Source organism: Lampetra fluviatilis, chromosome 26 (genome assembly GCF_964198595.1).
Source record: "Lampetra fluviatilis chromosome 26, kcLamFluv1.1, whole genome shotgun sequence".
NCBI classification, from domain to species: Eukaryota; Metazoa; Chordata; class Hyperoartia; order Petromyzontiformes; family Petromyzontidae; genus Lampetra; species Lampetra fluviatilis.
In genome coordinates, this window is record NC_136300.1 from 9213103 (window position 1) to 9227821 (window position 14719).

The window sequence follows — 14719 nt, forward strand, 5'->3', positions numbered from 1 at the left end:
GCAGTCATCTTTGTGTCACTGCTGCCTGTTTTTGGGATGGCCACATTTTCTCAACATTCAGATCTGTTGAGCTTGTGGGCTGGATAAGGCAATGCTACACACCTCTGTGTTAAACCAAAGAAGCTTCTCAGAATTGATGCTTGACACAATTTCTACGTTGAACCTAATTCTGATCGTTTTGAATGTTCCTCCTCAGAGCCTTGTGTCGGATGAGACATCTCCGCTGCACGATTTCTACCCTAAAGATTTCAACACAGATCTCAATGGCAAGCAGCACGAGTGGGAGGCCGTGGTGCTGGTGCCCTTCATCTGCGAGGTGAGACCGTGTACACCGTACATAACCGTGCATTCTGCGAGGAACGCAAAGACGCATGCGTGCACGTATATAAACCGTGCAGGACACAGCCAACACGTGCACTGTAGGGGTTTATACACTTGTACAGTTACATCACCGTTATCCACATGCTCACTTCATGTTGTGTTGCACCAATGTCAACCTCCGCTCCAGATCTTTTTCAATCATCCAAGTTGCTTTCCCTGTTCTGCCATGAAATATCGAAGAACCTCTGTGTACTCAAAGGCCACAGACTTCTTTTCTTGTTGCTTTGTTGAAGTCCAGTAACATTACATGTGGTACTCTCTGGTTCTTTCGGTAAAGTCACGTAGGTATAAAATAAAATGTTTCTTTTTTTTATTTTATAACTACGTGACTTTACCGAAAGAACCATAGAGTATGGATTCCTGCAGTCACGAAAGCTTCCAATCAAGATTACATGTGGTTTTAGCGCGGTAAGTTGGCCCCCTCTTCCCAAGTGGTTTATTCATGTAGCACATCACAACGATGTTGCTGTCCCCTAGAAACGTCTCCTGGAAGCCATGAAGTCGTGCGAGCACCTCCTGACGGAGGAGGAACGCCAGAGGAACGTTCACTCGGCGTGTCTGGAGTACCTGTCCAGCAGAACGCCCAGGTGAGACAGCCGTGTACACGGGGGTAGTGTGTGCGAATACACTTAAACAAAGTAAATAATATATTCACACATCTTTTTACGAGCACAGTTTTTTTGTTAACACTTTCCTAAGCTCTGTGACCCTATACTGGAATAACAAAATACTTGGTCTTGTATATGAGATACTGCAGACAGCACTCTGCGGCAGGGTAGAGTAGTTACACGATAGAACTGGGAAGACCCAGGCGCCGGCACAGATGTGAATATAATCGTTTTATACACCTCGCCATAGAAGTTTCAAGGCTTTCCTTTCTGGTATTTACGATTCTGATCTTAAAAAATTACCACTGCACCATGAAACTATCTTCCGCCCACACTTAACATGTGCTAATAGTCTCAACTCATTTAAATCCTTAATGTGAGTTAAAACAGGAAGTAAATTTTCAGCCACAAATGCAACCACTTATTGTTCAGGCAAATAGGAAAGAAAATGGCTGTACGAGTGTAACCCTCACGGATACTGGCCAGCTGGCTAGGCGGGTGAGCGAGCACCACGCAACCAGAAGGTTGCAAATGCAAAGCCTGATGGGGGTTGACTCGGCCCATCAACCCTTCCTCAGGGGTTGTAAACGAATAGTTCCACTTTGCGGCAAAGTCTGCAGTGGTTGTCTTATGGATAGACATACCCTCGCCATAGAAATGTGCACTTTCCACCACTGGCTCAGGTCTGTAAACAGAAGATGAGCACCACCTCAATGCCTATTTGAGCAGGGGAAATCACGTGGACTTTTCTCTGCATTCAAACTAATTGATTGCGGTCCTGTCGTAACTTGCGGACGAGTTGGTGGTATTTTTCGTTGACGGCCTAACACCTGGTGTGATGGGGTCATTCCTTGGTACCAGGTGCGTTGAGGTGCCCATGGACGCCTGGCACGTGAAGACCAGGAAACCGCAGACGGAATACTCCACCCCCACCCTCTTCTACCCGGGCTTTCCCACCCTCAAGCAAATCCCACACAAGGTAATAATAGTGATGAACAATTGAGTGCAATTGGTATTCACGCCATTCTTACAGCGCGGGGCTGTTGCATCGACGCGGAGTTTCAGTAGGATGTCTAGCAGGGAACAATGTAGCTCTGTGTAATCCAAATTGAGTGTAAGTGGAGCTGAGCTTTTGTTAACGCCTGATCATGCCGGATGTAATTTCCAGTGAAACGTCAAGTGTAAGATTGTGAATGTTACTTTCTTTAAAAAATCCGGTTTTGCAAAAAAAAAAAACACAATTGGCATGTTTACCCATGTGACCACTTTACTTTATTGGCTGTGTCACAAGATTATTTAAATGTCTGACACAAAATTACGTGCAGAATAACAATACGTACCCTTGCAAATGGTTGCATGTTATGCCTTATGGCTCAGTACCCGGTAATAAATCCATCCAAAAGGAAATTGCCAGTCGCCTGCACTGAGCTGTAAAGGCAATCACTGCTTCTCTTGGCTTTGTCGGCAGTTCTACTTCAAGAAGGCCGGCGTCACGGTGTTCCAGCACAAAAGCAGAGGAGAGAGCATCATCCTCGAAGTATTGCCCAAGAACAACGAAATGGTAATATACCGAATACATTTAAAATGGTACTTTTATGAAAGTTTATTAATGATTGTCCCGAATGTAAATTTACTTTATATTTAACAGAGCAAAAGTAGGGTGGTGCGCGTGCTTTTGGGCAGCGGAATTTGATCGTGAGAACCACTTGGTAACGCACGTGTCCTTGCATGCGCAAAATTTAATTGTTGACCGATTGCGTCCGCTATCAGAGGTCGATATGCAAGGGGCAGTCCTCAACAACATGGGCAGCTCTTGAGTAGCTCCGCAGTCACATGGCGGACATGGACGGTGCATCAGGGGGCTAAAACGTCCGTTGAGCCTGACCCCAGACAGTCTCGATAGCTGGTGCCCATGTGCACGTGAGATGTGATGGTTAGTCGAGGCGAATGGCAGTCTGAGTGTTGTAAGACTCTCCACCACCTGACACAGCCAAACAAATGCAATTGTAATGTGCACAAGTGTTTAATGCGCCATTGGTAATTTTTTCGGCTCATATTAGTAATTGGTGCATTGGTACAAGTGATAATTTCATTAGTTCGTGTCTGGTGACAGGCACAGTCTTATCAACACAGATTTGGTGAGATCATGACGTCACCTATACCCAAAAATCAGCTCTGAATCGGTTGCTGCGAGGCATGAGAGGCGTTGCGGTGGTGGAGTGGGTGACGGTTGTGTACGCTGTGTCGCAGGCGACGGAGGAGCTGGCTGCCACCTTGCTTGGTCGCCCCGTGTTTGTGAACTGGCCTCATCTGGAGGAGGCGCTGGTCATTGCGGTGGCAGACTTCAAAATCAAGTAAGAACGAGAAGGCATGCTGCATCCCCCATCACCATCATCAGCCACGATCTATCCACTGCGGGATGACGGATTCCCCAAGCCGCTGCAACCTCTCACGTCTCTGACGCAACAACCTGCCCAGCACCTTCACATGGACTGCTGTAATCACTCCATCTCCTCGGTCGACGTAATCCCGGACGGTTTCCATTCCTTCCCTGCCCCACTCGATTATTACCCATGTCCACCATCCATTCTGGTGACATGTCACCATGTCAGAGTATAAAAAATGAAGTTTTTATTCGGTGAGTTTTACCTGATATGTAGATCAAAACAGACACTCACTTATGTTTTCGAGTCAAACTTTTGTGCTTTGTATCCATTGGTTGCTACATGTCTCATCAGAAAACCTGAAATATTTAACATAGTCTCCATTTACGTTTAGATTCCTTTATTTCTCCAATGCAGTTTTGGAAATTATCCTATTGAGAACTGCTTTTACATTGTCCTTCCCTGCACATACGATTAGCATAGTTGGCTACTTAGGGTTTGAAAGAAGTTCAACATACATGTGTAGTGGCATGGTTTACCATGATCGCCACTACTCATAGCCGGCAGTACTAGCTCGTGCCAGTAGGGAGCAGCAGAGAGGCCGGACCGGCTTAATAGTGATGAGGGGCTGTTGGCCCGAGGAAATCCCTGGGGGGTAACATCGTGACCAACGGTCGGGACCCCAGACCCCAGGCAGGGGGCTGGGGGATGAGGTCATTCTCCAGGCCCTTGGAAGGGAGGCGTGGCCATGGGCGGAGTGACCCGGGACCCAGTATAAAAGCCAGCTCCCCGAGGGGTCCAGCTCGGTCTTCGTCCGGCCGTAGACCGAAGAGCCTCACCTGGAGCCCTGAAGAGAAGAGCCCAATGGGCAGAGCCGAACCCCTGGCTCGGGTCGGCTCGAGCTCGTACCAGTGAGAGCTCCAGATTATAACCAGTGAAGACTCAAGAGAAGACTCAAGCCCCAGCAGTGTAGGCGTAGTGATAGCCAGTCAGAGGCGAGCTTGTCCAGGGGACTCCCTACATAGAGTATCGGGTGGAAGGGGCCGTTACCCCTTTGTGTTGTAGTCTGTTGGTGTTGTAATAAGCTTCCTCCAGTTTATTACCCACTACACATGCAAAAGTTAGCCATTCTGCTGTTGTGGTTGTCGTGCCATTAACGTCATTCCCTCCACTGTGTGTGTACAGGCTGAGTGTGCAAGGGGAGGGTGCAGTGGATATCAAGAGGGTGCAGCTTTCTAAAGAAGAGGAGAAAAATGTGCGGAAAGATATGCTCGCCATCACTGAACAGTACGTTTCCATGCTCGCCATCACTGAACATCACGTTTCAACGCTTGGCATTACCTTGTATTGTTTGGTAGACATTGAGCAAGCACGCGATTGTGCTGGCAGAGACATGCCTCTGTGCCATGTGTTCTCTCTGCAGGTGACCTGATCTCTATACGCGTTGGCTTTGTTGGTAACATGGGCAGTGACATGGCCCAGCGGTTGCACGTTTGCCACTCATTGCAGAGACCTGTGGTTTGAGTTTGGCAGGCCGGCCCTGGTTAATACTGCAGGTGTATTTACCAGTAAATATGCGCCGTCTACTTCACGGTGGACGTTAAAGATCCCGTGGTGTCATTGGAAAATTGTAGGGCACAAACTGTCTGAAACTTAAGCGCCTTCCTCTTTGGTTCTTTCGGTAAAGTCACGTAGGTATAAAATAAAATAAATTAAATCACGACGTTTCGGGCGCAACACAAGTGTCCCTCATCAGGTGGGACAACCACAGCAAGAAACAATTGCTGAAGTGGGCAAAAGGGCTCTTGCAACAAGAGGCCATATAGGCAAGAGAAGGGGGGGGAGGAGCCAGGGAGGAGAGACAGGGAGGGTGGGGGTGTGGGGTAGGGGGAGTGGAGGCGACAAGTTAAGACACAAGCACGGCCTTCCTTTGTGATAGCCATGCCCTTTAAGAATGACAGCATGCGTATGAAATGTACTAAACCTGACACTTTGCATTTTCGATTGTTTGTTGCGTAGATACATGAACAGGAAGGGCGTGGTGGTGGCCACCTCGGGGTGCGTGCTGTACGCGCACCCACTCGTCTCTCGCCGCTACGTGTTCACGCAGCGTGGCTGCGCCACTCTGCAGCGCCAGTGGGCCGCCAACGCCTCCCCCTTCATGCTGCACACCTCACTCAAGGTCCGTCACCTATTCTCGGTGACATTATTACCCTCGGTTCATATCCAGTTTTGGGGGATTGGGCCACGTCATCCTGCCTGTTTTGTGTCGTTGGAGCCCTCCACCACCCGACGTAGCCGAGATTATTTATGATGCGTACAAGCGTTTATCGCGCCAAGTGTTACTGTTCCAGCTCACTGGTACATCACAGCCAAATGTAGCAATTAGATACGATGTTTGTAGATCGTTACATGGCCGAACCCAAACATGTAATCTATATTACAATATTGGATGCGTTTATGTTATTTTAATATTATACTTGTTTTGCCCAGGTAAGCCTCGGCTTGTCTGTTGTATTGTTTATGTTTCTACACTGTTTTATATTTCTTCTGTCACGTGATTGTTTTTGCTCCGATAATTTCAATTTGGTTGTTTTAATTCTAATTTATTGCTTGCTACTGAGGGAACCGCAAAAACCCTGCCATAGAATTCATGCTGTGCAGCTGACTTGGGCATTTTCAAACATTTTCGCTCTTGGGTTAAGCCACATAATTGGGTCCGGTCAATGTTTTGCCGTGTTATCCTCCAAAGTAAATCTTCGCATGTACAAGCGTTTACGACACAAATAATTATCATTTCAACTCGATTCTAATTTACGTTTTGTTGTTTTTGCTCTGATTTGTATTTGCTTTGTTCTACTTGTTTTTATGTCATTGCTTTGGTGATATTGGTGACCCAGGTCAGTCATTCTTGCAAATTAAACTATCCTGGTCTCCAGAGGTCTCATCTGGTTCAACAAAATAACTTTCACACTTGAAACATGGCCAATGTGTGTGTGTGTCCCTGTCTCTTCTCCAGGATATTTGCACACCCGAAGTTGCTGCTAGCCACAGCAAGACCTTGGAGGAGATCTTCCCGCTCAACTCCACGGTGTTCATGCTAGGCACCCCTCACTATGGCTGCCAGGGCGAGGTACGTTTCACATTCGCACCACGTCTGGCTTGCTACTGAGGGAACCGTAAAAACCCTGCCATAGAATTCATGCTGTGCTGCTGACCTGGGCATTTTCAAACACTTTCTCTCTTGGGTTAAGCCACATAATTGGGTCCAGTAATTTTTTTGTCGTGTTATCCTCCAAAGTAAATCTTCACGTGTACAAGCGTTTACGACACAAATCATTATCATTTCAACTCGATGCTAAACGCTCGTACACGTGACGACAACTAAACGGAGACGTTTCTGTGCGGCGTGGAGATGCAGCTGACAACAAGTGAGCGTTGCTCTGCTTCAAAAGCAGAGGGATATTTTGGGGTCCCCCAATGAACCCGCTTTATACAGGATACGGTTTTTCCGCCCACATACAACAAGCTTGCACTGTATCTTGCACTGTATCTGAAACCGTGACGCTGCCGAGTCCTGGTGCGTTCTAATTTCATGCCAAATGTCGTCTTTTGCTTCCTCGTGTTTGTCTCTCAACCCAGATTTTGGATTCGTCCGACATCATCCCTGAGGGGCGAATTCGAGTGATGTTCACCGTCCCGTACGAGCCCAACCTGCAACAGGTCATTCAGAACCAGCACGTGAGTGACCTGGCTCACAACCATTGCTGCACTCTACCCTAGCAGTGCTTTTGCAGTGGTTGAGGGCATTTGAATGTTGTTAATTGTGGGGGTGGGGTGTATGTGATGTAATTCATAATAGTTTTTTGGTGAGGTCAAGTACAGATTGCATAAAATCCAGCATGAAAAATTACCCATGACAATTTAGTTTGTGTGGCTATGTCATGTGATGGAGGGTCTTATGACACCGGTTTGGCCAGATGATTACGTAGCCTAATCCAATAAAAACGATCGTGAATCATAATTTTTATCTGCAAAAAACCTACGCCTTTAAGTGTTGCTAAAGTATTGGTGTGTGGCAGTGCTTTTACTGGTGCTGATTGTGTCTGGCCCCGGGGTTGCCCTCGCCTCCCCGTGCAGAGGTTTGCGGTGCGCTACAGCCCAGGCTACGTGCTCGCCAACCGCCTGGCAATATCGGGGCACGTGCTCTCGCGTATCACGGGCACGCTACTCGTCGCCAAAGGCTCCAGGAAATGGTAATTGAGCTTGCACTATCTGCAAAAGATACATTTACTTGTGTGATATAATACATTGGGAAATATCAATGTGTTTGGCTTCGGGCTTTGGCATTTGTGATGCTATTTTAAGACAAAGAAATACTTTTCCGTGACTAATTCGAATTTTAACTTGATTTAGTTTTAATACTCTTTGGTTCTTTCGGTAAAGTCACGTAGGTAGAAAAATAATAGATCGCGACGTTTCGATCGCAACACAAGCAATCGTCAATGTTTATTTACAAAAACACTTCTAGTCCTACCCTACTGGTGCTGCAGTAAACCATTTGCTACACATATAAACCTTGCACCCAGGAGCCACCATATTTAGACAGGCATAAGTTATTTATAGTGGTCTTTATCACACATTGGTGCTTACATCGATGCCATCGGTCCGAGTTAATTTAGCACGTGTGTTGTGTGTGTTTTACAGCCCCAAGGGGGATCAGAAATGCAACCTGGGGCTCAATCTCAAATTCAACAGAAAAAACGAGGAGGTGTCCGGTTACACGAAGCGCGTCGAAAACGAGTGGCTCTACTCAGCCGCGACGGAGTTGCTGCTCGGCCAGTACGTCGAGAGGTAAAGTGTGAAGAGAGAGAGAGACCGCCGCCGCTGCTGCTTCTGCTCTCGTGAGCTCAGCGCGCACACAGAGCCCTGTGTGCCCAGCTTCTTCAGCAGGCTCGGAGGGGACGACGCCTGTAAAGTGGAGTCTGGCACGAAGTGAATATTTGTTGTGTTGTGCGCTCTTTACTGTACGCGAAGCACAGAAGACGCGTGAAGTCGTTGGGAGTACCCACCGTGACATCACCAAATGCCAAAGCTTTGGCTGTTCCCCTTTGTAATTTGCGCCTGGCTACTTTTAATTTATGAATATTTTTTTTTATTCTCTGAAAGAAAGTCAAATTTTGAATGGACTTAATCGAATAAATGTCTGGTGTGCTGTGCAATTGTCAGGTGACAGTGCATATGAGTTGTGTTGGTTCCGTAGATTTTTCATCGAGTGTAGTTTGTAGTGTAGTTAAAACGATCGGCTTCTTTGGAGATAAGACTGGAGTTTAAGTAGCCCAGATGAGCAGTCATTTCTCTTGTTGCTGTCGTGTGGATGCAATCGACGTGAATACAATTTTTAAAACGACTCGACAGCAACTGCCAACACGGAGCATGAAGAGAGTCTCCTTAAATTTCGATTTAAAGCTTTCATGACTGCAGGGATTCATATTCTTGGTTCTTTCGGTAAAGTCACGTAGAAGGGAAATAATACAATAATAAAAATAAAACATAAAATTCTTACGACGTTTCCGCCACAACGCAAGCAGCCATCTTCAGGTGAAGAACAGAGCTGTCGGAAAGACAGCGTCCTAATGAACACTGCTAAGCTTGGCAGCGTATTTTAAGCTGGGTGGGGTTATGTTTTCGTTTTATTATTTCCCTTCTACGTGACTTTGTTGTTTGGGAATTCTACACCGTAACCTTGTATCCAAGCGAACTGCAGCTGGGACATTTAGCATTGCGCCGAATATTCGCTTTGAAGCATTTCTTTTGGTTAACAAGGGTAGAGTGAACAGACGATTGTTAGGTTTGTGTGGAAATGTGCTTTCTCAATGAAACTTGTTTTTTTTTCCCATTACAGATTTCCAGAGTTTTTCAAATATTTGGCAAGCAACTCGCAGAGTGACATGTTTTACGAGGATGAAATATGGTCGTCTGAAGAAGAGAACAGGTAATCTGAACCCATTACTGCTTTCCCCATTGTGTGACAAACGTCGCATCGCTTGCCTACACCGACAACAGTGGTATTGCAATGCTTCCTTTGGTGAGATGCATGCCTTACCATCGCGCTAGTTTGCCCAGGAAACCTCAAATCAAATTTGATAAATTTGGAAAGTGATATTTCGACCGTAACACCTGTCCACTCTTTTTGAATGGCGTCACGGGATCTTTAACATCCACTGTGAAGAAGCAGAGACCGCTTATTGCACGGTTCATACACCCCATAATATTAACCAGGGCGGGCTGCTAGATTTGAACCATCAACTTCAGCACTAAGCGACGAACGAGCCTCCGCTGGGCCACGTCACCGCCCCGTACGAAGGGCCTTGCAAGAGGCGGTGTTGAAGCACACACCAAAATGACATTCCACACCCCTTATTCAACGGAACCCAGCATAGAGAGAGGTGGTTGTCCCGCGCATGTGCCGCCCCGTGTCTGCGCATGCAGCTCGGAGCGCGTGCACGAGGTGCTCGATTGGCTGAAGTCGCTGCCCGCGTCCAGCGCATCGCGCTCGTCCTGCGACACGCAGGTCCTCGACGCCGGCGTGGTCGAGCGCCTCGAGCAGGAGATGGATGCCCACAAGGTCCGTGTGCCGCTCCCGCCACTGTGCAAATTATTTTCTTAATCTTTATCATGGAATTAATGGTGATCTGCACGATATCTTGTTTTGAAGCACTTCACCATGAAAGGACGCTTCTGTCAGCCTCAGACGCTAAATAGTTTTTATTTTTAGTGGAATTGTTTTGTCTTGAATATCCCATGAGAAGGAATATCTCATTTGCAAGGGTGTGCGGTGTGTGCAGCAAACACGTGTATACAAACATTTGTAATCTATAACGCAGCCTTGACTATCATCCAGCCTGCCGAGCCGCAACTGAGAATAAGGCACTCAAAATCCCCACATCATGGCGGAAGGGGATTTTATCCTCTAGCTGAGCCAATCGGTGAGTGATTAGGTAAAGAAAAAGTGTTGTGAGTGCAGTAAATATAAAATGATACAATTATCCAACAATGACAACACGATGATTGAGTGTTTATGTCTTGTGATGTGTGAAATAGTGTGCTGTAATATTTTGTTGTCAGGCTATGAAAAACAAGAAAAAAGTAAAAATCAGTGTGAAGCCGCATCTGTTGTTCCGGGTGAGTGGCATCACACCTCGCATGTCCCGTGGTTCACGTGTGTGCACTGTATCCACATCATTACTAAATGCATGACTAAATGCATTATTAAAATGCATTACTAAATGCATTTTTTATTTTGTAGATTATTTATTGTGGTGGTAGGGGTGCACGGGTAAAAACTTCGTGTCTCACTGCAAGAAGGTCCGAGGTTTAATTCTCGACTTGGGCGCCTTTATACGTGGAGTGTGTATTGTCCTCCCCCTGTTCTGCATGGATCTCCTTTCTCCCACAAATAAAAAAAAAACTTACACAGTGTAACTGGTATTGTCCAAAACATTAAAATGCTGAAAAATGACCTGCAAATTACCCAATTGGGAGTACACACCCAGCAACATCGCCGTCCTACCATGAAAGTCTTGAGGCTCTGAGGCTTTTTTTTTGTGAATAAGCGCAATAGAAATGTATTCAACAAGGCACTGTCAACGACTCATTCTGTCTCTTCTTCAAGCACTGCAATTCGCTCTCGTTGCCTCTCCTTGTCACCACACGGGAGGTGCATGGCCAGTATCTACATTGCACGGTCATGGAGTAGGAACGTCACACGTGGCGATGAAGTGGCCACTTGTGAATCGCTCCAGCCTGTTGCTTAAGATCACTCGGAGACCTAAACAGGCCCGAACGATGCTTGCGTGAGCTATTGTGTTCATCGGGTTCTGTGTGTAGCGTGGCTGCTGAGTGCGTACGTGCGTGCATGTGTGCGTGTATGCGTTCTGTCGGCGCGCGACTTGGCATGAAAACCGCGGCGTCTGTTGTGGCGGCGGTCGTGCATTGCAGCCCGAGGAGTCGCTGGGCTACGTGATCCCAGACCCGCAGGCCAAGTTCCAGCTGTTCGACCGAGTGGTGAACGTCCGCGAGAGCTTCTCGGTGCCGCTCGGCTTGAGGGGAACCTTGATCGGCATTCACGGTGGTGAGACCGCCAGTCGTGATCCACGTGTCGTTTAGTAATCCATGAAGCCCTCACTCGCGTCTAAAGACTCGTCGAATTAGGTTTTTGGGTGTGGGGATAATGCTCAGATGTCCACACAGATGCACTCGTGTACCCACTTGCTGCACTGCCATCTCCTGCCGACCTCGTAGAAATAGGACTGCAGTAATTCATAAATGTAACTGAAGAGAAAACCCATCGTGGCAAAAATAACAGGGTTGTAAGGATGGACCACGTAGAACACTGGTGAGACTAGGCCTTAAAGAAGGCTGTCTCTGGTGTAGGCCAATCAGTTTCAAGGACAATGCATATATTATCAGAGGATGATTTTTGCATGTTTTGTCACAAGTACGTGTGGTTCATGCAGACTTGATGCCTTGCAAAAGGTGTCTATTTGGTGTTTGAACATCTTAACACCTCCTGTTTTATTGCCAGAAAGGGTCAACGGTATTCTTATTTTTCATAATTTTTGATGCTGGCAAAAAAGGTCCCATAGATAACACGAGGAATATTAATTTACCTTACTGTAATTGAACCGCATTGCGCAGCATACGCAGCGTTGTAGATTCTTGTGCAGCATTATGCATGGATCTTTCACTGCCGTGTTAAGGAAGCCGTGAACATTCGTTCTCGATTCCTTTGCATCATCAGGTAAACACCTTCATGTGAGCTTCACTGGCCCGGGTGGCTCAGAGTTACAGTGAGAAATTCGTAATCAGCAGGTTGTCAAGTTCAAATCCTGTTTTTGGGGTTCACTCAACCCATCATCGCTCTGCAGCTGATAAAACAGATACTACTTTACAGGCAGAGACTCTGCCCCCGGCATAGGAATGTGGAATTTCCGCCACTGGCTCAGGGCTGTGAACAGGAAAATGAGCACCGCTCATTTGAGCAGGAAGTCAATAATTGACGCGCGTTGCTGACCGGCTCTGTTTCGGTGGCCACTTCACATGAACGCAGACTCGGTGTCCACCCGGTGTCCACCCGGTATCCATCCTGTGTACACTAGGCATCAACGTTGACCTCTCCACAAATCCTCGCCTATGTACCGCCCCTGCTCCTGTTATCGACGAGAGTTTTGCTGCACACAACGTGGACGCTACAGACTAATTGGTGTTTTTTTCCTAGCTGAACGTGAAGCAGACATCCTCTACGAAGTCTTGTTTGATGAAGAGTTTGTTGGAGGTCTGACCATAAGGTGAGACGCATTGAATGTGCTCACGCGTGCGTAGTACTTTGAGTGTTCGTGTGCGTCTCTTATGTGATCAGTTGGCATAGCTGTAGTGGAGCTCACAGTTCGTAACTCAAGGTATTCAGTATGATTAAACGTAAAGCAGCAGTCGGGGTGATTAATGATCCAACACTCACCGATATGAATTTTCTCCCCATCAACTATCCTCCCAAGCTCTCATAATAACCTTTCTCACTTCATAGACGTGTTAACTGTTACCAATTACAACTTTGAATGCGCCATTCGTTAATGTGCTGTGACACATTGGGCCTTTCGGGCCTCCGTTGAGCCACTTGTTTTCAACATCCCTCAAGTCACGGATGGTATCGCTGCTGCGTCCCCCTCGCCAGGTGCACGTCGGGCCGCGCGTACCGCCTACCTCCGTCGGCCCTCGTGAACCTGTCGCACGGCACGCGTGGCTCGTTTGAGCTGCTGGGCCCCAACGTGGGCAAGCTGGCCACGGCACCGCAGCTGCTGCACGTTGGAAACGACTTTCGAGGCCCCCGCAAAACCCCAACCAATCAGCCGCTGGCAGTGCTCACCTCCGCGGGAAGACTCAACCACTCGCCCACCTCGCCGTTTCTGCCAACAAACGTAACGTTTCCTCGTTTGTTTGTCGACGACGTTAAGTTGTGCTGCGCTAAACGGTTCCCTGTTTAATTGTGATTGGTTTTAACCCCGTAAATGTTAGCATGCGTAAGTGTGCACAGTGGACGGAAATAGCAAGCCAACCAATGCTGCTTGTGCGCAACAGTATTGGGGTTACTTTCCACAACAATGTTAATCTCTAAGTTATCGTTTGCCCTGTAATGCAATTCATTTGATCGTCAGTTGGGTATTTTAGAACTGGGATTAAATGATGTACATGTGTGTTTGCCTTGAGTGCACTGTTGATCCTTGTGTTCGTCATCGCAATCGTTACCACCTCACAACTCGCAATCTGCTGCGTGCTTGGTATTGATGCAGGATGGATTCGTATCCCTTTGGGAAAAGCTGCAAGATAGTAAACCTGGGAACAACACCAATGTAAGAAGCAGATAGACACGTTTATATACACTTGCGACGTCCACCAGTCTCGCATACAGAGGAGAGGGAACCAGTAACAGATAAGACAATTAGAATGAGTTGATTGTAATGTATACTCAACGTGACGCAGTCATGTTGGTTCATGTTCCAGCGCTCCCTTATTCACTCCAGTCACTCGCCGGCAGTCAGTCCTCTCCCAATCACTCTTTTGTCTCGACTACCATGGGTACTGTTCCTCTGACCTTCACTTATTGATTCCTCCACCCACACGGGATGCAATCACCACATTGCAGGTCACAACACATCTCTTCCCTCGCACTACATCGCATGTGCTCTCCTACCTCTCTCATCTCACTCTACTCTCCTCCACACACTCTCCACTTGTAGAAACCCCCAGTCAACCTTTGCTCAGTGGAAGGTTGCCGTTTCTCCTCTGCTACCCCCAGACAACCATGCTGTCGACTCTGCTCCTGGTCAATTCCAGGCTCGCGATCTTACCTCCTCTGCCTATCACTGCCCCATCGCTGCAAAGTATACATACAAGCCTGCTTTCCCCGTGATGCACGTCCAACTTCGTTGTGCAGCGGCTTCCTCCAGGTCCTGTTTACGTCGAGTGACCCCGTTTGCGTGGCGCCACGGTCGTCACCGCTTCCTTTTGCCTTTAGGAAGCAGAAGTCAGCAAACCCAACATCTCCATCCTCGCCCGGCCAGTGCAGAGCGCCCCTCAACCTCAACCGCAGCCAGCCCAAGGGGTAAACGGGCGGCTTCTATATTTACACCAACACGGCATCCGCAGTTGCATAATAAGTCTAATCATCACGCGTGCGTTCGCTTAAATGCCTCAGCATCTCAAAGAGCTTCGCATCACAGCTCATCTCGAACATAATGAAGGGGGGACCCCCAGTGGCAGCTCTCCGTGTGTGGCACAAGATATCTC

At 47.5% G+C, this 14719-nt stretch overlaps 1 protein-coding gene across 2 annotated transcripts in view; it reads left to right on the top strand.

Annotated features, from left to right (window-relative positions):
- The window catches only part of XRN1 (5'-3' exoribonuclease 1), a 39864-nt gene that overhangs the window by 18150 nt on the left and 6995 nt on the right, over positions 1-14719 (top strand). For both annotated transcript variants that reach the window (XM_078868691.1, XM_078868692.1), the window contains exons 16-34: positions 197-316; positions 859-968; positions 1851-1968; positions 2458-2550; positions 3240-3343; positions 4559-4660; positions 5393-5555; positions 6393-6506; positions 7016-7114; positions 7514-7629; positions 8081-8227; positions 9279-9368; positions 9866-10001; positions 10502-10558; positions 11375-11507; positions 12654-12723; positions 13107-13350; positions 13723-13782; positions 14448-14534. In XM_078868691.1, coding sequence (XP_078724817.1) covers positions 197-316; positions 859-968; positions 1851-1968; positions 2458-2550; positions 3240-3343; positions 4559-4660; positions 5393-5555; positions 6393-6506; positions 7016-7114; positions 7514-7629; positions 8081-8227; positions 9279-9368; positions 9866-10001; positions 10502-10558; positions 11375-11507; positions 12654-12723; positions 13107-13350; positions 13723-13782; positions 14448-14534 — 2163 coding nt within the window. The remainder of the gene's footprint in view (positions 1-196; positions 317-858; positions 969-1850; positions 1969-2457; positions 2551-3239; positions 3344-4558; positions 4661-5392; positions 5556-6392; positions 6507-7015; positions 7115-7513; positions 7630-8080; positions 8228-9278; positions 9369-9865; positions 10002-10501; positions 10559-11374; positions 11508-12653; positions 12724-13106; positions 13351-13722; positions 13783-14447; positions 14535-14719) is intronic.